Here is a 22,909-nt window from a genome sequence, read left to right as displayed (position 1 = left end):
TTTTAGAACATGTGCTTTAAAAGCATCAAATTCTATCTTGCCCTTAATAGCTTAATGTATTCAGATCCACAAAGAACCTGTTATGATGTTAATTTAACACATTCAGCATACTGTGATAATTGTTAAAGTTATATCCTAGGAGCAGTGAGTTGCCCTAATCAGAAATTCACACCCCAGGGATGGTCAGCTGGCATTCCAATCAGTGTACTTAACAAGTGACTATTAGAAGCCCTTCTGTTATCCACAGCTCACTCAATACAGGAGGCTTTGCTAATTAGCTTAATAAATGTCAAGTGTGTTTCCACTGGTGCCATGAGTGGCTTGCTAATAATCTTGATGTAGAGGCAGGTTCTTATTTGTGAATTCAGTACCTGATTTAAGATAGGTGGATAGGCTAAAAACAAGTCATTAACAAGAATGTGACAAGCTCTGTAGCTTGTACTTCTGGAGACAGTACCCAAGATCTGATTGCTAAATGTACTTCTGTCCAGCCATTAGTAGAGAATTCTGGTTGCCTGATGTTGACTACAGGGTGATAGAATTTTGCCCTCAACACTTGAGGCAGATGCTACTGCTTGCTAATGTTTAATCAGATATTCTGTGTAAGGCAAATTGAGTATGAACTTTGCTTTTATGTTAAGCAGGTTGTGGATACCACTACCTGCCAAAGACTCTGAGTGGTGAAGGACCGAACTGGCTGTCAGTTTGAAAAATAAGTTAAAGACGTCTGGTACTTTTAAGTTACTCCCGAATAATATCAGTCAATCATCAACACCTATTTATCAAAGCAAGTTTATTTGATTACTTATTCCAGACAGATAATGAGGCTCGTGTGTACAACTAAGAAATTAAGACAATCCAAATAAAAGGCAGGAAAAATTAATATGAACTACACAAACAGCTAGCTAAAAAGGAACAGGAGCTGCATTCATTTTACATAATACTGTGAAGTGATGTAGCACCATTTACCTCAAAGATATCCTAAGCACTTTTTAAGGTAATTACGTGGGTCCTTGCTAAAAATGCAGCAATACATTAAAAATTATAGCAAGCCTGATGATAATCTTATGTTCAACTACTTCAAATATAAAATTATTCCAGAAAAAATGGGAAATTTCGGAAGGATCTGACCTTGTACAATTCTTTTAAAAAATCCTAAGGAAATAGTTACCATTATTGAGACCAGTTTTCTTCCACCACTTGCACTATATTCATCACTATTATCATGACCTAAATTCTAAGCTTTGGAAGATTTAATAGGTAGTTATTTATTTAAATATGCACACAATTTTATTTATTAAAAAAAATTTTTTTTACACTAAAGTTCTATTTATTGGTCTGTTCAGTCTGTTCTGGTCTGAACCACAAACATGGAGAAATAAGAAATTTAAGGCTACCAAAATCAAAGGATTAGGATCTTTAATGATAAATCCTATTTTTTACCATTTCTAATCATTATTCTAAGCTATTCTACTCTGATCATTCTTAGGTTGAAATTTGTTGAACTTAAGTTTGACCCTGTTAATGAATCTAAGTTAACTGAAGACATAAATCTAATCATATGCCTTTTTCTAAATACTGATGAAGTTTCATCTGAGATATATAAAGAAACTTGGAGAGAAATTCAGTGTTCCAGAGTCCTTCATGAGCCCACTTTACTAGTTAAGAGCCACAGTACATTTTCAGAAATACACCACAGAAAAATCTTAAGAAGAAAATTGCAAAGAGTTTGGGATTATTCAATCCTGAAAAGCTGTGGTTCCTAACTTTAAGGGTCATGACCACTTTGAGAAGCTGATGAAATTATGAACTTTCCCTCAGAAAAAATGCATATGAACAAAAACTTCTTATATACATTTGCAAGGGATTCCCTACAGTCCATGATCCGCAGGTTAGGAATTTCTATTTCAAAGCTGTGGGACACAGTGGAAAATAAGTTTAGCCCATTTCAACATTGCCCATCTTCACTTCACTTCACTGCAACTACATAGGACAGTAAGCATTTTAATGATGTTACTAAATTGCTGCCTTAAGACAAAAACTCTTATTGTAAGCATAGTCTTATAAAATCCTCTTGCCCCAATTTTATAAGGTTTTAAGCCATTTATCCTGTCTCTCAAATTAGTTAAGTCCCTAAGGTTTAAACTAGCAGATAATTGTTTCATTGACATATTATTCTTTAGAGCCAGTCACTGAAAAATGAGATTAAAATACCCTTCTGAAAATGAACATGTGTCTACATACTGAAGAACAGGTTATTTGACTTTATAAAATATATTTCTAGTTATATTTCTAGGTATAGTCTCTACACTTTGAAATCAAATGCATCTACCTAGTGCCTCTGAACATAGCACATAACTGCAGACCATTCCCTCTTACTTACTTGGAACCCTTACAATGGAGGTCTCCTACCATGGTAACAAAATGTACAGTTGACCCTTGAACAATGCAGGAGTTAGGGGCACTGACCCATTCACCCCAGATGAAAACACTTGTACTGCTATCTCTGCTTGAAAAACAAAGGAAATGATACATGACTCACCCAAGGGCAGGAAGCTGAAACAGTCTGGATCGAATCAGGACTCAAACCCTAGTTCTTTCGATTCCACATATTGTGATCTCAATCAAACTTTCTCCTATAATTAATTAATTAAAGTTCTGTGAAATGAAAATACAAGTACTATATTTATTGAAAAAAAATCCACATATAAGTGGACCCATGTAGTTCAAATCTGTGTTGTTCAAGGGTCAACTGTACTCAACGTTCTACCTACTGTTCAGGATAGAAAACACTTCATTTCTGACCAAACCTGCTATCTCAAAAGCACCTCATCAACTCCCCGGTTACCAAACAGGTTGAAGAATGCTATCTTTGAGAAGTCTAATGTTAAACTCTTGGCTATGTCTTAACCCCATGTCAAATGGACCATTAAAACAAGAGGAATGACTATACTACAGTACAAAGGTTAGGCCTGTTGCTTTCTTATTAAAGACGAACTCCACTAGTTACTCCAAGGAATCAGTTTATATAATAGGGTAAACATGGATGTACGTATGGGGAATTCTTAAAGCCCTTATTAAAGAAGTTTTCAATCAATCAGTGTTTTAAGTCAGGTGACAGTTATTCAGTCCTTTCATAATCATTCACTTTTGCTCAAATAGAGTATTTATAGAACAAATCTCAAAATACTTGAATAAAGAAAAAGGGTCAACTAAGAGAACAGCTTTGCCAAGGAAGCTACAACTTGGTTATGGGATTTCATTCTCGTCTTTTGCTATATAAAAAGTGAATAATGGAACCACCATTGTTTTCCCCTTGCTCTTCTTTACTTCTAAGAAGTCTTCCTTTGTAAAAGTTAAACACTAGAATTTCCATTTCAGAGATGTAGGGGTCAGGAACAGGAGTGGGAAAAGAAGGATCCTGCTCTCTGACAATCAGAATTCAAGTATTTCAACTCAATGGTAAAGGGCTTGCAAGAGAAAATGGACTATTACTCCACTGGCTAAATGGCATCCCATGAGTCCTATAAACTATATAACCAAGGATTTTCCCTGCAGTATTCAAATGTACCATTTTGTGTTTTTCCTACTGGACCTACTAAATGGTGAGTGAAAGCTGAAGAAGGTAATATATACCAACATTCCTGGCTGTGTAATCTATACATTTTCATTTTAAGAGTAATTCAAGCATAATCCATATTTAAAAAATTAGACTAAAGAGAGACAGTAAAGGTTTTAAAGTTTTCTCTTTGAAAAGATGGTATCTTACAGTACATACAAAAATACTCTGAAAATACATACGACTTCATTTACAAAACACTGAATCAACATATTACAAGAAGAATTACATGGTTATGGATTTTAATAAATGGAGCATGCGTTCATGAAACTTAAAAAATATTAAGAAATGCACTGAAAAAAGCAGTGTAAAAAAAGACAACTCATATATTTAAATAAAAATTACAAAGGTCCTGAGCCAATTAATGGTTGGTAACAATGTCATTCAAAAATGCCTTTAGGTTTCAGTAAAATCCACTGCTCATTTCTGCATGCCTAGTCCATGAAGGAACTGTTTGAAGTTGTGGCGGTAAGTAATGGTCAGGAAGTATCATGCCAAGTTAATCGTACACTTCAAAAATACAAGTTTGCCATACTTAAAGGCATCTTGCTGTTGATGCCGGAATGAGTTGTTCCTCAGTAAAAAGTACCAGTCAACTAACAAGAATGGCATGAGATAGGATATGTAACAATTTCACCGTTCATATACTGACTTTCAGTATCCTGGTCATATTTTGATTCTTAATAAAGATGCATTTCAAAGGCCTCCATAGGAGGCAAAATATAGAGAATTTATGGTGCCCAACTCTTATGTAATCACTGGACTAATCCTCCCTGGTAACTATGCAACATTTGGATAGAAAGGCACAATAAAAATTTAAATATTCCGTGTGCCAATCTGAGAAAAAATAATTTAAATCAACAGAACAGACAATAAGTACATCTACACAAATGAGGAAAGCAGAGAAGATACCTCACATTCATTTATCTCAGGTTTCACAAAGTGGCTTCAATGCTAAAGTAAATGTGTTAACATTTGGAAAATTACATTTTTTGTTTTATTTTTTGTTTTCAACTTTTTTAGTTCTATACAATGATTACAACATAAGACTTAAAAAGAAGAGGGGGGCGGTGTTCAGGACTTGTTTTATCAGTGTCCAGAGAGCCAAGAACTGGTTCCCACAACAGAGAAACAAGCATCGAAAGTTAAGGCAGTAAAACCTCCAACGCAAAGCCATAATATTGTAGATGATAATTTGATAGCAGGTGATCCTCAGAGAATTGTATGTAGCAATCAATGAGAGAATGCTACAGCATCTGCAGGTCAAAGTGTGAGAGTTCAAAAAACCACTTCAAGGTTGTTAGGCCGATGACTGTAACTTTCACCTTATTTTATGTATGACAGCCACCTCTATCTTAAAAAGAGTGGCTGCATCTATGCCACTAAATGATTGCATATTCACTTAAGTAAGGAGGCACTGCTTTTACCGATTTAGGGTCAGTCGAATGGAATTTTTGATGACACGGATGTTATTTGCTGGAACTGGAGATGATGAATCTGGTAGTTCTTTACTGGGCAGTCTCTGTTAGAAAGAAATACAAAGTAGGAAAAACAAATACACATTATAAAGGTTCAACTGAATAAATCAGTCTCAAAACTCTGCGTTTTTTCCAAATGCTTTAAGTTCCTAAACACTCAAGTATATGTTGAATATTTTTTCCCTATGTTCAAGTCCCCTTGTTTTGGGGACTTTTTTTTTTTTTTAAACAGGTGAAAAGCAGAGGGATAGGGAGGACTGTATGAATAGGAAAGAGGACTTTGTTTAATCAGTTGCCACTTCTAGACTGAGAAATGCATAAAGAACGAAGTCCTCCTCAGACTCAGGCAATCTTAAAGAGAAATAGCTGAAGAGCATGGTCACTAAACAGGAAATTCTTGGGGTGCAAGGTGAAAAAATGAGTGTGTGATACAGAGGAAAACTTGATATCCAGTTATATCCTTCAATTAGTTTCTGTAATACATTCATGCAGAAGAATAACCCAACTTGTGAGATAATTAAGTTTTTTGGAAAACCAACTTTGTAGTCAGGGTAGGTAACTTCAGTGACGGTAAAATTCAGGGACATCTATATGAGGGCTTTTGAAGACACTAAAGATTATTATATAATGAAGGCAAAGTCTAAGACTGAGAAACAAAGACAGAAGCCTAAAATACAGATAGTTGTCTGACAGAAACAGCGTATCAGCTTCTTGTCAAGAGATGACTGCAAGAATTAATTCTCCTCGCATGTTACCTTGGCTAAACAAATTATATCATACGCACATCCATTCAAAAAACAAAAAACATGAAAAATTTCAGACGTGCACAGAAGTAGAGAATAGGAAGGACAATGAAGACTTAAATGCCACAATGAAGACTTAGATGCCACAGTGAAGACTCACATTATTAAAATTTTGCCACATTTGTTTGGTTTATGCCCCTTACCCTTTATACTTGAAATCTTTTAAAGCAAAACCCAGACATGTCATTTCACACTTTCACACTTTAATATCCATCTCAAATTTTCTTTTCCATTACCATACATAATATAATTATACACCTCTACTTTTTGTAACCCACTCTTATGTTAAAAGAAATTTTACAAATTCTACAACCAATAGAAAGTATGAGGACATTTTCTATTTTGCTTTAGAATTGCCAATACATCCTGGGGAACCTGGCAGGGTGACAGTTGACTGTGATGAGAAACACTATTATTTAATGGGGGTGAAAAATAAGCCATTTTGTTTACTGTAACCTCTCAAAGAAGGGCTTTTTCTGATTTACACAAGACCGATTTTTTTGAGCACCTATAATATTATTAGCTTAAATGGTAATCCTTTGAAAATAAATTTTTAAATTGAGATTTAGGGGCTCTTTAGCTCATGTTTTAAAGGTACTTACTCTGTATACCAGTATATTTGGTTCCTCCAAAATATTAGTAACTATGGTCCCCAACTATCAAACCTAAATTTTGTCAGTAAGCAGTGGTGTACAACAAAAGACTATCAAGTGTTGGTAAGAAATTATTGTGCTGAACACTAAACTGCTTCTTTAAAAATAAATAAAAACAAAGGTTGAACATAACCTGCATAAATCGTGAAGTCTTAAACGACTCCCTCTTTTCTAGACTTTTGAGGTACATACATTTAGGATCATACACTTTGTTTGCTATTTCCAACCCAACTTCCAACTATACTGCTGGTCTTTGAGGACAGGGACAAAATCTTACTACTCTTTTCCTCACCCCGTGCTAGGTTCTTCTTAGTAAGCTTTTTGTACCTGCAGATTACCTATGAATTTTTACCTGTGTATTTTATAACAAATAAGACTATCTATTACCTTTTTGCGTGATGTATCAATAGTTGGAATAGGCATACATTCTCCTCCAATGGCATCCTAAAAACAGAATTACATACAAGTGAAAACTTTCTTTCCTATATGCAAATGCTTATTTCTACATGAAATAAAACATAACCAAAAGCTGACAGATATAATCTGATCTACTTTTGAATATAGTACTTTTCCTGATACATGGCTCTTTAAAAGTAAATATTTTGAAGCACACTATTGATATACTTACCACTGATTTTCTTTTTCTGTCTTCAGCAGCACGTGATTCCTTAAACGTTGATTCAAGTCGAATAAACTAAAACATAAACATTAAAATGAATTGCTATTATTACCTATAAAAACCACATAAATCTATATAAACTGAGAAACTAATTAGTGACCAGGCTAACATCAAAACTATTACGGGGGCTTCCCTGGTGGCGCAGTGGTTGGGAATCTGGCTGCCAATGCAGGGGACACGGGTTTGAGCCCTGGTCTGGGAAGATCCCACATGCCGCGGAGCAACTGGGCCCATGAGCCACAACTACTGAGCCTGCGCGTCTGGAGCCTGTGCTCTGCAGCAAGAGGGGCCGCGACAGTGAGGCCCGCGCACCGCGATGAAGAGTGGCCCCCGCTCACCACAACTAGAGAAAGCCCTCGAACAGAAACGGAGACCCAACACAGCCAAAAATAATAAATTAATTAAAAAAACAAACTATTACGAACATGGTTTGATGAGGGAAGAGAATTTAAATTAGATTGAATTCAATTGCCACCCTTAATTTCTAAAGTTTTATCTTTTTGTTTAATCTATCCAGATGATAATGAATAAAACAGTTTTACCACCACCTACTGGAAGCAGAGGAGATCAACATTATAACACAATAAATGTGATTATTTAGTTACCAATAATGCCTTTATGTAAGTCAAGGAGAAACGAAGATCAATCATTCGAATTTTTAGACACATTAGTAATTTGAATTTTTAAAAAATTAATTAAATTTTTATTTTTGGCTGCATTGGGTCTTCGTTGCTGCACGCGGGCTTTTCTCTACTTGCGGCGAGTGGGGGCTACTCTTCTTTGTGGTGGGCAGGCTTATTGCTGTGGCTTCTCTTGTTGCACAGCATGGGCTCTAGGTGCACGGGCTTCAGTAGTTGTGGCACGCAGGCTCAGTAGTTGTGGCTCGCAGACTCTAGAGCGCAGACTCAGTAGTTCTGGCCCACAGGTTTAGATGCTCCGTGGCATGTGGGATCTTCCCAGACCAGGGCTCGAACCTGTGTCCCCTGCGTTGGCAGGTGGATTCTTAACCACTGCACCACCGGGGAAGCCGAGTAATTTGAATTTAAGATGAACAATTAGTATTATCCTATTAGGGTTTAGGTAAATACTCTTTTTAAACAGTCAAATCCTAATGGAACATGAAGAATTTGAGTTTCTTCAGCACTATTTTAAGTTTACTTTGAAAAAAATCAACTACTGAATCACCACTGAAGTTGTAATTTTACCTTTTCTATGTCTTTCAACCTCTTAGAAGACCCATCTATGGATGGGGAGTGGGATCTTTTGGTGGCAACATTCTTAGTTATATTTGACATTCCATTTAGATGTGGCTGCCCCTGGGCAGGGTTGTGGGGTGTTGTGATTCTAGGAATGACATTTCGTCCTACTACAGTAGGAATGGTACACACAGCTGGAGGTGATACAGCTTTTACTGCAGAGTCAACTTCTGAAAAGGAAAAAAGAAAGATTTCAGTAATTAAATACAAATGTAGTAGTATCGTTACTAAAAAAAGCATAGATACCTACTTGCACCAATGACGGGAATAGACAGCCCTTGAGCTGGAGGGACAGTCAGTGGCTTTTCCACAACTACAGCAGCAGGCTCAGCATTATTCCTGTTAAAAGTGTTAAAATATCATCATTAAATGATTTAAATAGTATGTATTTAAAACACTCTTATTTTAACATTAAAGGTAATTTCTTTCAAGTACTCCTAACTTTTAACATTTCACTGAAGGAAGAGAAAAGGGTAGGGAAAGGAAGAGGACCTAGGAAGAGAATTAACAGAAAAAATTAAAGGAAAACCTGCACATTTCTGTGTACTTATCTACTCCCACATACTCATAAACCTATACCATGCCCCAGAGGATTACCACAAATTGTCAAATAATTCTAAATAAGAAACTGACTAACTGGCAAAATAAAATCTTTTTACAGTTAAAAAAAAATGTATTTAGCCAAGGTATAGAAAAGTTTACATTATCCTCAAATAAACTGAAGACTGAGAGGAAAATTTTGAAATACAGACCTTTCTGTCTCTCCTGAAGGAGGAATATCAGGCTTGGAAGGCTTGTTTGTAGACACTGGGGAATTAAAAGGTGTTCCATTATCAGTGTCTCTGGAGCTATCCAAACAATTGCTATCCAGAGATGATCTTTTGGATTGAGGTCCACTTGAACTTCGACTGACATCAGAAAGACTTTGCTGAAAGAGGGGAAAGCTTTTAGGATTTCAAAAAGTAAATGAGAAAAATGACTAGTTTCAATTCTGAAGTACATATAAAACAAATTATCTTTTGTGATTAATGAAGGTAAGATTTTAGTCCTAGATTGAACTGTCTGTACTTTCCCTCTTTCTTCTCAATAGGTTTGGGCGTTGTAAAAATGCAAATTTGGTCCCAGGATCATTCATCTGAGTTCCACTCAGATTGGAAAGTTACAAGTACAAACTCACCTTTTTCTTCTTCTGAAGAATCTCTGCGGGAAGGTAGTGATGAAGTTGTTTTTTTTTAACATGAGTTGCTTCAATTTTCATTCCCTCCTTTAGCATGTTTATATTGTTTGCCTGTCTGTACACTGTAACAGAGTCAGTATGTTAAAATGGGGAACTTCCTTCTGAACCTAGGGCTCTGTTTTCTTTTTCTGAAATACATACCTTTAATATCTCCACATCACTACACAAACACACATTCCTCTTGCAGAACAAATACTTCCAAAACATTTTCACAATGTCACAATCCTATTCAAGTACTGACTAGTTTTCTCATGTCCAACTTCTAAGACTTCCCCATAATCAAATCTAACAAAATAAATGTATGGAAAAAAGGCTTTTTCCAAATCTTGTTTTCTGCTATTTTCCCCAAAGGCAATGTCTTCTCATAATTATTTGCCCAAGTCTGAGCTAATCCTAATACCAAATATCCAAGATGCAATTCAAGCTCTCCTCCTCCATGAAGCTTCTTTTACTACACCAATCACAGAATGTTAGACATGAGAAACCATCTAAAAGTACATCCTTATTATACAGGTGGGTAAATGAGGCTCAACAGCCTTGAATGCCTTGCCAAAATTGGAATACACGTAGCCCTAGGTCCCCAGTCTAGTGCTTTTCACTCCTTATAAGAAAATCAGTTTTATTAACTACCATATAAATTATTTAATGTATGTTAATTGTGAATACCAAATTAGATTATAAGCTTACTCAAGACAGGGATAGGAGGTTTCTTTTGCACAGTAACTACTGTGAAATGTAAATTATTTAATCTCTTGGGGCCTCAGTATCTCTATCTGGAGAAGAACATTTTATAAATCTATAATAAACAGAGCTTCCCAACACCCTCCTTTTGGAAAAATGAGTCCAAATTAGAATGGAAAAATTTATATCTATGTTTTCATTCCAGATTGCTTATAAAAGAATCACCAGGAGTGCTTGTTCAGTGTGCAGACTCCTGGCTCCACTCCCAGAGCATGTGATTCAGTGGTTCTAGGTGATGCACAGGAACCTGGATTTTCATGATAAATGTGAGTGCTAATTGAAAAGAATTTAGAAAACTCAGATGAGCTAACCAAGAATATTAATAGTATGAATGTACACTATTCCAGATTATTAAGACAACTCCAAATTTATAACAGATATATTAAGATATTCCAGGGAGATATTCTTAGGGAGCTAGATGTGAAAGACTCTTTTCACTGATTCTGAAACATATTCAGCAAGCCTGTACTGAATGATATTTATTTCATGTAAAAAAAGTAAAAAGCAAGTCGTCTTTATGACTGTGATTACAAACACTGGCTGTGCACACTAAGAATCACCTATAGAGTTTCTTTAGTCTTCTTTTTGTTTTAAAACAGTTAATACATTTACCTGGTACAAAACTCAAAGGGGGGATTTCCCTGGTGGTTGAGCGGTTAAGACTCCACACTCCCAATGCAGGGGGCCCGGGTTCGATCCCTGGTCAGGGAACTAGATCCCACATGCATGCTGCAACTAAGATCCCGCATGCTGCAACTAAAGATCCCGCACGCGGCAACAAAGATCCCACGTGCTGCAACTAAGACCTGGCGCAGCCAAATAAATTAAGTAAGTATTTAAAACAACAACGACAACAACAAAAACTCAAAAGGGTTCAAGAGTATACAGTGAAGTTGCCTCACTCCTGTCCACTAGACACACCTGGTTCCTTGACCTAAAAGCAACCAGTTCTGCCAGTTTCTTTTTTAAAAAAAACTATATATCCTTCCAGAGATAGTCTATGTATTTTTAAGCAAACATACATATATTCCTTCTTTACACTGGTCTGCAACCCCCCACCCCCCGCCCACCAACAGGTCTTGGAAGTCGCTTCATCATGCCTTTACTTTTTTAATAGCAGAATTTATTTTCATGATATAGATGTTCCATCTTCATTTAACCAATTGCGGAACTTTAAAAAATATAGCCAGCCAGATCCTAGGCAGGTGATACTGCGTTACTGCCAAGGTTGAGCACCACAGCTCCATGATGACAAAGTCTTACCTGTATCAGTAAATGACTGTATATCATATGTCAAGTCTATATTAACACTTTCTGCATTTTCTACTCTCCGAAAAATTATTCCAAGGAACCACATTGATACGTAATTGTTGCTATAAAATAAAATTTAAGAATTTCCATTAATTTTTACAATTTTACAGATGCTATTTGGTAATTAAAACTTGGTCTATGGAAGCATAAATACAAATGTCAATCGTTTGGCCAAATTCTTAAAACTGACACCAATGACCCCTGTTAAGTTATCCTGTGTTATTATAAAAGAGGATTAAATGCTTCGAAAATGACTTACTAAATATATATTTAAAGATGCTCCAAATATTGTGATGGAGTTTTTTGTTGGGGTCTGTGGGCTACCAACATAGCATGTATTTAGTTTTAATGCATGACAACTCGTGCTCAAGTATACAATGTATTATCCTCCATCAATGCCTGTTAAATAGCATCTCACAACTGATGTTAAACCATGCATATTTTGGATACCATTATTTTAAAAATATGATATTAAAAAATAATTAACTTACTCTTTATGATGTTCCTTATTTCCTGGGAATGACTGGGGATTTACATGGGCAAGAGTAATAAATTCATTCCGTTCCAAATTTCCAACAAGTACACGTATTTTAGATTCTACTAATCCAACCCTAAAATAAAATGACAAGATTTTTCCATATTAAATGTGGAAGCTACATCCAAGTAAACCAAACAGCATATTAGCTATGATGCTTTACAGGGTTCATTAAAAAAATTCAGTCCAATATTTTAGGGACTCTGTTTAAAATACCATTCAAGTAAATGAGAAGTTACTTAGTGAATTTGTTTCCTCCCCTTTCTTTTTCAAGAAGAACTGATCTATTTAATGCATTCCTGATCTAAAATACCCTGCCTTTTAAGACCATAAAATAGTCATGATTGGAGCATGAACAAAAACTGTTCGTTCACCTGGTTCTAAATCTTTTTCTACTTTCAAATCTTATGCCTAAACCCTAAGGCTAACATATATTTAAATAATGTTAACAAAAAGAGCTAATAACTAGCACTTAATTCATGAAATAAACATGCTCTAATCTTTACAAAATTGATACTAGATATTAAATTTTAAAAAGAATTCACTAAAATCAGATCAGATACTACTAAAATATAGAAAGTTTCATCAGGGACTTCCCTGGTGGCACAGTGGTTAAGAACCTGCCTGCCAATGCAGGGGACACTGGTTCGATCCCTGGTCCGGTAAGATCCCACATGCTGCAGGGCAACTAAGCCCGCGCGCCACAACTACTGAGCCTGTGCTCCAGAGCCTGCGAGCCACAACTGCTGAGCCCGCGTGCTGCAACTACTGAAGCAAGTGCGCCTAGAGCCTGTACTCTGCAACAAAAGAAGCCACCACAATGAGAAGCCCACGCACCGCAACGAAGAGTAGCCCCCACTCGCCGCAACTAGAGAAAGCCCGTGCACAGCAATGAAGACCCAACGCAGCCAAAAATAAAAAATAAAATAAATTTATTAAAAAAAAAAAAACTTCATCAGATACCTGCAACTTTACTTTCTACCTCACTTAAATGTGACTACTGTCACTTATCTTATTAACTTATTAATGATTTTATGAATTACAAAGAACTACAAGAACATTTTCACATTTTCAAACGCTTGAAAAAGCTTACACATTATAATTATGTGTTCTTCAACAGCAGATACACAAAACACTGAGTTACTCCTCTGTGTTATCTAAATGAGATGTTGGCAAACTTTTTCAGTAAAGGGCCAGAGTAAATATCTTAGGCTTTGTGGGCCATACGTTTCTGTCACAACTATTCAACTCTGCCATGCAGCAGGAAAAAAGCCACAGACAATACATAAATGAATGAGTGTGACTGTGTTCCAATAAAACTTTATTTATAAAAATAAGTAGCAGACTGGATTTGCACTATACCATAGTTTTCTGACCCCTAATCTAGACAAATAAAATAATGGTTTAGTGAAAGGATTCTTTTCAGGGTCTCTTTTTTTTTTCTTGTTTGTTTGTTCATTTGTTCATTCATTCATTCATTCATTTTGGCCGACCAGGGATTTGAACCTGTGCCCTCGGCAGTGAAAGCGCGAAGTCCTAACCACTGGATCACCAGGGAATTCCCAAGGTCTCTCTAATTGTCAATGAAATAAGCATTAAACCCTTGAAGCAAAAACAGGACAGTAACATGTTTTCCTTTTCCAAAAATCAGACCCGAGGAAAGCACAACCATCTTTGGTGGTCTAATAGTTTCTGCCTGATGGAGCTAGTGAAGTCAATACAATGGAGGCAGAAGGAATCAGTTCAGATGCGCTAGAAAGAATGTACTAGTCCTTGACCAAAAATATCTCCTATCTGTTGACAGAAGCTTAAGATTCTGAAATCTTTCATGCCACCGTCTCCTAAATTAAAAGAATATATAGGCTCATACAACTCAATATCAAAAATAACAAACAAACCAATCAAAAAATGGGCAGAAGACCTGAACAGACGTTTTTCAAAAGAAGACATACAGATGGCTAACAGGCATATGAAAAGATGCTTAAAGTCACTAATCATCAGGGAAATGCAAATCAAAACAACAATGAGATGTCACCTCATACCTATCAGAATGGATGTCATCAAAAAGTATACAAATAACAAATGTTGGGGAAGATGTGGAAAAAAGGGAACCCTTGTGCACTGTTGGGGGGAATGTAAATGGGCACAGCCACTATGGAAAACAGTATGGAGGTTCCTTAAAAAACTAAAAACAGAACTACCATATGATCCAGTAATTCCACCCCTGGGTATATATCCGGAAAAAATGAAAACACTAATTCAAAAAGATACGCGCACCCCAATGTTCACAGCAGCACTGTTTATAATAGCCAAAACATGGAAGCAACTGAAGTGCCCATCAACAGGTGAATGGATAAAGTTGTGGTGTATGTGCAAAATGGAATACTACTTAGCCGTAAAAAGAATGAAATTCTGACATTTGCAGCAATGTGGATGGACCTGGAGAATACTATGCTTAGTGAAATAAGTCAGACAGAGAAAGACAAATACTGTATTATATTATATCACTTATATGTGGAATCTGAAAAATAATACAAATGAATGTATATGCAAAACAGAAACAAACCCACAGATACAGAAAACAAACAAGTGGTTACCAAAGGGAGAGGGAAAAGAGGAGGGACAAATTAGGAGTACGGGATTAACAGATTTAACTATGTATTAAATAGATAAGCAACAAGGATATGTTGTACAGCACACGGAATTAAAGCCATTATCTTATAATAACTTTTAATGGGGTATAATCTGCAAAAATAATGAATCATTATGCTGTACACCTGAAATTAATACTGTAAATCAACTATACTTCAAAATACATATATGTGTATATATAGGCTAGGGGTGTGTGTGTGTGTGTGTGTATATGTGTGTGTATATATATATATATATATTTATATATATATATATATGGTAATAGGCTAGGTATCAGAATCATTCAAACTGCCTCACAATTTTGCTTAAATCTGACTCTGAGAAGTGACAAAAGGCAAAAATCTGTACATATATTCTTATCTCATGTCACTTCCAATTCTGAAACATTGATTTGATGGCATTTCTTAAACACTGATGCTTCATGGTCAAGTACAACAGTCATCAATAAGATTTAATAATTCTGAAAATAGAGAAAGTGTTTTAGAAATGATAAAGCACCATATAAATATGTTATCATCACACAGTAGGTAGAGAACTTGAAATGTCTTACCACTCTAGATGATTTTCTTCTGTTGATGCACTGGCAGTCAATACTATATAATGTCTGTGAAGAATTTTCAGCAATAATCAGGGGGAAAAAACCAGAGAAACATTGTTAGGGTCTGACTTTCCATCATTACCTTTTCTTTCTCCCTCCCAATGAACAAAACAGCTAATACAGGCACACATTTATGAAAATTAAAACATGCTCTGATTTTCACAAAATTAATTCTAGACCTTGTAATTAAAAACAATTCACTAAACCCAAAACCCCACAAATACTGGGTTAGACACTACTAGAATACAGAGACTTTCTCATCACCTAGGGTTTCTGCTAACCTATTCTTTACCTCACTTAAAATATAAGTGACGTCACCTATCGTGTATTAACTTTGTAAGTTTAACATTCTTCTTCCTTAAACACACACACACAAAATGCAAAATTTCACATACCGATACTTTTGGAAAAAATTTGGTGGCTCAAGGAGTTTGGACCAATCTGATTTCCCTTGAAGAATTTCATCTGTGACTGCAAGACCTAAAGAAAGAGAGACAGACAGACAGTGATTTTGAAAACTGACCATCGTATTATCAGCTCCTGTGTGACCCTACCCCCAAAGTTCTAACCCCACCAAATCCCTGAGTAAAAAAAAGTGTAGATTTATTATGCTCTTTCTTAGAACATAAAAGTCAATTTCAACCAGACTGGGGTGGCTCTATTTTTGGCCTTCATATTATCATATATTTTGCAAAACCAAGTACTTAAAAAATACACATTTGAAAGAACTTTTAGAAATAATAGGCATAACTGCAATAGAGAATAAAACTGTTGTCAATCAAAAACTCGTGGGAACATGTAAAGGGTAATAGGGCTAACAGGTTTACCTTGTTTAAATTCTTCTACCATTACTGTTCGAGTTGATGTGGACACATTATACGTAGAATTCTGTTGTGGGTAGGCAGGGGTGATTATGGGCATGAGATGATACCTATCTGATGGATTTACCTGTGAAATTAGAAGCAGAATAATTGATCTATTCTCCTATTTCAGTTGTCCTCACTTCATTTCCCCAAAAGTCTGAAGAATATGAAATATAAATTTAATACTACATCTCCTCAGTTCTAAGAAGTACATTTCCCCTCCCCAACTTCATTTATTTCTGAAGTCAGATGTGTCTGATAATCAGAGTTAAATAAAACTCTGCAGAAGTTTATTTCTCCCCCAAAAAGCTGTTAAATGGATGGTGCAGCTTATAAACAGTGGTCTTTTAGAACCAAGGAAATACAATATCATAAGTGCAAAAAGGATTATCTGGTCCAATGGTTCTCTATCCTCTTCCTGCACCTATTCAACAGATGACTTCCCCGTGGTTACTCAGAGGAATGAGTACTCACTCTAAAAGCAAATTAAAATGCAAGGTGAGTGAGAGTTATGCTATCTTGGAACCATGAATCTGCTTTAAACTGTACTGCAAAGTACACCTTTTATATGCTTCAGTACTTTATTATTAGTAACTAATTACTTGTAAGACAGTTTTTAACAATAGATTATAACATCTTGGTTGATATACCCACTCATCAAGTCTTATATGGGTGATTTTTAATGACATAACATTTGGATCAGCATTGGAGATACAAATCATCTGCACCAAAAAAACACAGTAGAGGGAGGGAAAGGACTATAGTTACACAGAAGGAAGATGAACAGGAACAAGAGGAATTATCCTTAACTAGATTGCACTTTACAGAATCATCCTATTCCTAAAAGGTTTTAATGAAATGCCGTAATAAGTCACATACCCGAGGATCCCAAACTGGCAAATTCAAATTGCTTTCTTCTGGTTGCTTTAGCAGCACAGGATTTGGCCATTCCCTAACATGAAATAGGCAAATAAACTCACATAAGACCTCATTTCAGGAACTATATGAAATGTTGAAATCATTAGATGCTGCTCCAACTTTCACATAGCAAATGTTTTGGTTATTTGGTATTGAAAAAAAAAAAGAAACTGACAAAGGAAGGGAGTATACAAAGGAAAAAGCTGCTTATTTTAAAGCAGTGTTCTCTGAAAGGGCAAATACTACTTTGCCCATTAGCTGTAACTAATTTAAACCTGAATTTTTTCTTTCCTTCTCATTTGCTTTCATGGACTTAACTCTGATAATTTAATAACAGCAACAGCTAACATTTACTGAGAATACTCCTAATAAATTGTGTGCAGCAGCTATGGTTATCATCTTTAGTTTACATATGAGATCTTAACCTCTATATAGCTAGTAATTGGCAAAGACTACTCTCATAAGCTAAAGGCCCACATTTACAGTCCCCCTAGAAGAAAAAAACACCATCTGGGGTCCCATCATTGCCTCAAATTTGATGTTTTTAAATTTAACTTAAAAAAGGAAAAAAAAAAAAAAGGAATGTAAGACGACAGAAAAGGTGTAAGCATGGCTCTTAAATTTGCAAACAAATTTACATATAGGCAGAGGTTAGTAAGTAGTGAAAATATGCATATGAATACTTACCACTTGGAAAAAACTAAGAAGAACTTATGAACTAAAGTAGAAGCTGCTGCATTTGGATATAATTGGCAAGTTCTTGCAACTAGCATTGCCCAGGAGACACCACCAAGGAATCCCAACATGTTGGAATAAATACCACGTCCTAGAAAATTAATACAGTTGTTAATTATTGTTAGGACCTACTATCCATGACATTCAAGTGTAAGGAACAGTGTAACTTCCCTCCTAAGATTTGCTTAGAACATTTCCCGCTTATAGAAACATTAAAATCAACAAACAGACCTTCGTGTTAGGCTCACATTCTTATCAGTAAACCCTAAGCTGCTCATCTTACCCCCTACTTTGCCCTCCAATACAGACATCTCAGTTCCTTGCCTCAGTTCTGACTGTCCAACTGGGCTCTACTGATATGACATTGGAATTTCCCACCTTTCAATATCTGTGGTTGAGAGAAATGAAAGGGAGGAGGAAAGATATTCGGAGGGTCCACAAGTAGGGAAGAAAAACTTTTCAACAGTACACTAGTTCCCCCTTATCTGTGGGGGAAACCTTCCAAGACCTCCAGTGGATGCCTGAAACATGAGATGGTACTGATATTTATGATAAAGTTTAATTTATAAATTAGGCACAGTAAGAAATTAACAACAATTATAAAAATAGAACAATTATAACAGTATACTATAATAAAAGTTATGTGAATATGGCCTTCTTGTCTCAAAATATCTTATTGTACAAATTTAATGCCCTTTCCATCTTAACTGAGTACTTATCACTAACTGTGGTCATAACGTTTTAAAAATTAATTAATTAATTAATTTATTTATTTTTGGCCGTGTCGGGTCTTTGGGGCTTTCTCTAGTTGTGGTGAGTGGGGGCTACTCTTCGTTGCAGTGGCTTCTCTTGTTGCGGAGCATGGGCTCTAGGCGCGCGCGCTTCAGTAGTTGTGGCACGCAGGCTCAGTAGTTGTGGCACATGGGCTTAGTTGCTCTGCGGCATGCGGGATCTTCCTGGATCAGGGCTTGAACCTGTGTCCCCTGCATTGGCAGGCGGATTCTTGACCACTGCGCCACCAGGGAAGTCCCGTGGCCACAACTTTCGCAGTTTCGCAGAGGTGAGACAGCAAAACTAGCACGAATTTCTTTTTCTTCCTTTACAATTTCATGACAGAAGATTCGTTCTTATGTAGATCTTAGCAACCTCAACATATGGTTTTTTTCTTTCCTTAAGTTGATAACTTTCACCTTTTCACTTAAAGGAAGCACTTTACAGGCTTCTCTTTGGCAAATCCAAGTTGTCAGCATCACTACTCTTGCACTTTGGGCCCATTAATAAGTTAAATAAGGGTTACTTGAACACAAGTACTGCAATACCATCCCTGTCCCAGGCAGGACAGCGAGAGATTTCATCACACTACTCAGAACAGCATGCAATTTAAAATTTATGAATTGTTTATTTCTGAAATTTTCCATTTAATATTTTCAGACTGCAGTTGACTGCAGGTAATTGAAACTGCAGAAAGCAAAATGGCAGATAAGGGGGGACACTACCCTAATCATGGTCTTGGGCATTTAAAAATTCAACTGTAAAGTTGGGGACTGACTTCAGTATTGTGCAAAAATTTGTATACCTCTCCATAAAGTACAATACACCATTGATATTACTCATTTTCTTGAATGATTGTTTTTTTTTTGAATGATTGTTTCTTATAGCAATCTATAAAGAAGCATTACCATATTTCATCAAAACTAAGATGTCCTCAGTTATTATATAACATAGATGATTTTATGTCCCATTAAGAGAAAAAAATACAAAATATCATTTCAGTTATGTTAAATGTGAAAAACATGCATCTAATAATTGACAAAACATGGTATTTATAAGGAAAAACAAATTGTTCATGATACCCCTTTACTGCAGATTACTTTACCCTGACTACACAATGTAATTGAGCCCAAGGACAAATTCTACTTGCTTAAGGTCTTTTTAGATGTGTACTGTCCTATATGGTAGCCACAAGTCACATGTGCCTATATATATTATTTTTTTGGTAACAGCTTTATTGAGCTATCATTCACATACCATAAGATTCATCGATTAAGTATAAAATTCAATGGTTTTTATTCTATTCACGGAGTTGTGTAATCATTACTTTAATCAACTCTGGAACATTTTCATCACCCCAAAAAGAAAACTTTAACAGTCACACACCTCTTATTTCCCCCAAGTCTTCCCAGACCTAGGCAACCACTAATCCACTTTCTACCTCTATAGATATGCCTACTCTGAACATTTCACATAAATGGAATTATACAATATGCAGACTGGCTTCTTTCACTTAACATAATGGTTTCAATGTTCATCTATGTTGTAACATGTATCAATATTTCACTCCTTTTAACTGCCATATAATAGTCCACATTATGAATATACCACATTTTGTGGTCGTTTCCACTTTGACATTATTAATAATGCTATGAACATCTGTGTAAAAGTTTTTGTGAGGACCTGTGTTTTCAATTCTTTTAGATATTATTTAATTTTAAATTTAATTAAAATTAAATAAAATTTAAGTTCAGTTCCTCAGGTGCACATTTCAAGTGCTCAACAGCCATATGGTTACTGTATTGGACAGCACAGATATGAAATACTTCCATCATCACAGAAGGTTTGATTGGAAAGCACTGTTTTAGACTGTAAAACCTGGTGCCAGAAGTGCAGCACAGCTTAAATGTAGTTACAAATAATACAAAATGTGCTGTGCCAGCTCAGGGCTGGGTCTTTTATGAACCACATCCTATATATATAAACTAGTACAGTTCAAGGCTTTATGAGAAGAGTGTTGAAAGGTAAAAACAAAAGGTTAAAACTATCACAGTAGGTTCTTCATTTAATAAATTTACTGAACACCTGCTATACACCAGCCTCTCTGCTGGTAATGGGGAGACAGAGATGATAAGATGGTCCTGTCCATAGAGAGCTCGAACATGAGTAAGGGTTTTACTCTTCAAGTTCTAACTCATTCTGACTCCCTGGCTGTAACCCAAGATGTAAAGTCAGGGGCTTTTAGTTTTCACCCATGGGAGAAGAAGGTAGAGTCACACATCAGAGCACTGGTAAGCATCACACCTGAAAAAGAAACAGCTTCTCCAAAGCTTACTGCACCTCAATCCCCCAAGGTATCAACAGGTTCAGGAATTCCCATATGTGCTTCTACCATGAGCAACTGCAAATTATAATTTTATAATGCAAACGTAAAATGAAAGACTTGGGATACTTACGTTTTGCCCATAGTTTGACTGCTCTTAGGGTGAGTCTGAAAGTTTCTTTATTTGGCACTAAATGCAAAATTTCATCAGTAACTCTACACCCTGAAAAACATAAAGCATTCATTTTTCATTATGCAACAAATTCCAGTTAATTCAAATGTCCTTCTTTGACTCTCAAATGCTAAAAATATCAAAGATACTAAAATATGAGGTTTAATTTCTTTATGTACTTTAAATTATGTACTTTAAATGTAGCCCTTATATAAGAGAAATCACTTTGCTTATAAAGAATTAAAAAGCACATGGGTTATACAATCCAATATTAAAATAAGAGATGAGTCTGAATATCTTTTTAGCTTTTTTCCACCTTTGGCTTTACTGTTAATCAAATGCCTCCAACTTATAAAACTGTTATTGCTTTAATGCAAATCTTATCCACAAATACTGTGATTTACTATTGCACTCTGGAAATACAGCAAAATGCAATGATTAAGTTAAACAAAATATCGGGTTGGCCAAAAAATTCATTCGGGTTTTTCCATAACAGCTTATGGAAAAACCTGAATGAACTTTTTGGCCAACCCAGTATAAACCAGTGGTTCTCAAAGTGTGGTCAGTGGACTCCTGGGAATCTATTAGGTCAAATCTATTTCTATAATATTAATGCTTTCTTTGCCTGTTTCACTGTGTTAACATTTGCACTCATGGTGCCAAACCAGTGGTGGGTAAAACTGCTGGTGTCTTAGCAGTGAATCAAAGCCATGGCAACAAACTGAAATAGTAGATAATATTATCTTCACCACAAATTTGCAGTTAGAAAACAGGAAAGGAACGTGTGTGATGTTTGAACATGTTCAAGGTAAGGTGAACTATCTGTTTTTTTCAAGGAACACCAGTTTTACTTGAAAGAATGATTGACAAGACAACTACAGTTATTCATACTTGGGTATTTAGCAGACATTTCCTAAAAAATGAACAAAGTGAGCCCCTCACTTCTAGGAAAACAAATGACAAAATTTGTTGCCAATAATAAAACTTGAAGTTTCAAGTAAAAATCAGAATTTTGGACAACTGGTATCTGCTAGTGTGAGCTTGACAGCTTTCCAAGACTCAGACTTTTCTAATGAGATTGGTGGTGACATTAATGAATGTGATTTTTAAAAAATTATTTTATAATGAAATGTGTGTTAACATTTAGACAATCCAAATAACTATGTGAGCCAGTATTTTCTAAATGACTAAGGCATGATAGGACAAAATCATGCATGGGTAAAAGATCCATTCAAAGAGTAAGACAGACCAATAGATTTTAATGCAACAGAGTACAAAAAGTTAACTGATACAGTTTTAGGTTTGATATTCTAATTAACACTTTAAAAAGATCACTTTTATTCAGCAAAAAAAGGAACAAACTACTGATATATGCTACAAACATGGATAAACCTCACAAACATTATGCTAAGTGAAAAAAGCCAGACACAAAAGACCACATATTATATGATCCCATTTGTATGAAATGGCAAATCTATAGAGATAGAAAGTAGATTAGTGGTTGCCTAGGATTGGGAGGTTAGAAAAAGGAATGATTGCAAATGGGTATGAGGGATCGTTTGAGA

At 35.7% G+C, this 22,909-nt stretch overlaps 1 protein-coding gene across 3 annotated transcripts in view; it reads right to left on the bottom strand.

Annotated features, from left to right (window-relative positions):
• Window positions 1-4,449: 4,449 nt before the first annotated feature.
• PAPOLG (poly(A) polymerase gamma) overlaps window positions 4,450-22,909 on the bottom strand; it is a 31,955-nt gene continuing 13,495 nt past the window's right edge. Inside the window, exons 8-23 of one of the 3 annotated variants that reach the window (XM_061168625.1) lie at window positions 21,306-21,395; window positions 18,031-18,169; window positions 17,305-17,377; window positions 16,390-16,510; window positions 15,958-16,042; window positions 15,515-15,568; window positions 12,269-12,388; window positions 11,730-11,839; window positions 9,666-9,787; window positions 9,241-9,416; window positions 8,739-8,827; window positions 8,438-8,658; window positions 7,182-7,247; window positions 6,941-6,997; window positions 5,047-5,141; window positions 4,450-4,875 (exon numbers count right to left, since the gene is read on the bottom strand). In XM_061168625.1, coding sequence (XP_061024608.1) covers window positions 4,656-4,875; window positions 5,047-5,141; window positions 6,941-6,997; window positions 7,182-7,247; window positions 8,438-8,658; window positions 8,739-8,827; window positions 9,241-9,416; window positions 9,666-9,787; window positions 11,730-11,839; window positions 12,269-12,388; window positions 15,515-15,568; window positions 15,958-16,042; window positions 16,390-16,510; window positions 17,305-17,377; window positions 18,031-18,169; window positions 21,306-21,395 — 1,838 coding nt within the window. In that variant the 3' untranslated portion in view covers window positions 4,450-4,655. Of the gene's footprint in view, window positions 5,142-6,940; window positions 6,998-7,181; window positions 7,248-8,437; window positions 8,659-8,738; window positions 8,828-9,240; window positions 9,417-9,665; window positions 9,788-11,729; window positions 11,840-12,268; window positions 12,389-15,514; window positions 15,569-15,957; window positions 16,043-16,389; window positions 16,511-17,304; window positions 17,378-18,030; window positions 18,170-21,305; window positions 21,396-22,909 lie in introns of those variants that run through there. The other 2 variants (XM_061168623.1, XM_061168624.1) reach the window with 2 other exon arrangements.

This window comes from Eubalaena glacialis, chromosome 14 (assembly GCF_028564815.1).
Source record: "Eubalaena glacialis isolate mEubGla1 chromosome 14, mEubGla1.1.hap2.+ XY, whole genome shotgun sequence".
Classification (NCBI taxonomy): domain Eukaryota; kingdom Metazoa; phylum Chordata; class Mammalia; order Artiodactyla; family Balaenidae; genus Eubalaena; species Eubalaena glacialis.
Note: the sequence above shows the minus strand (reverse complement) of the source record. Positions and strands in the feature narration are given on the sequence as shown.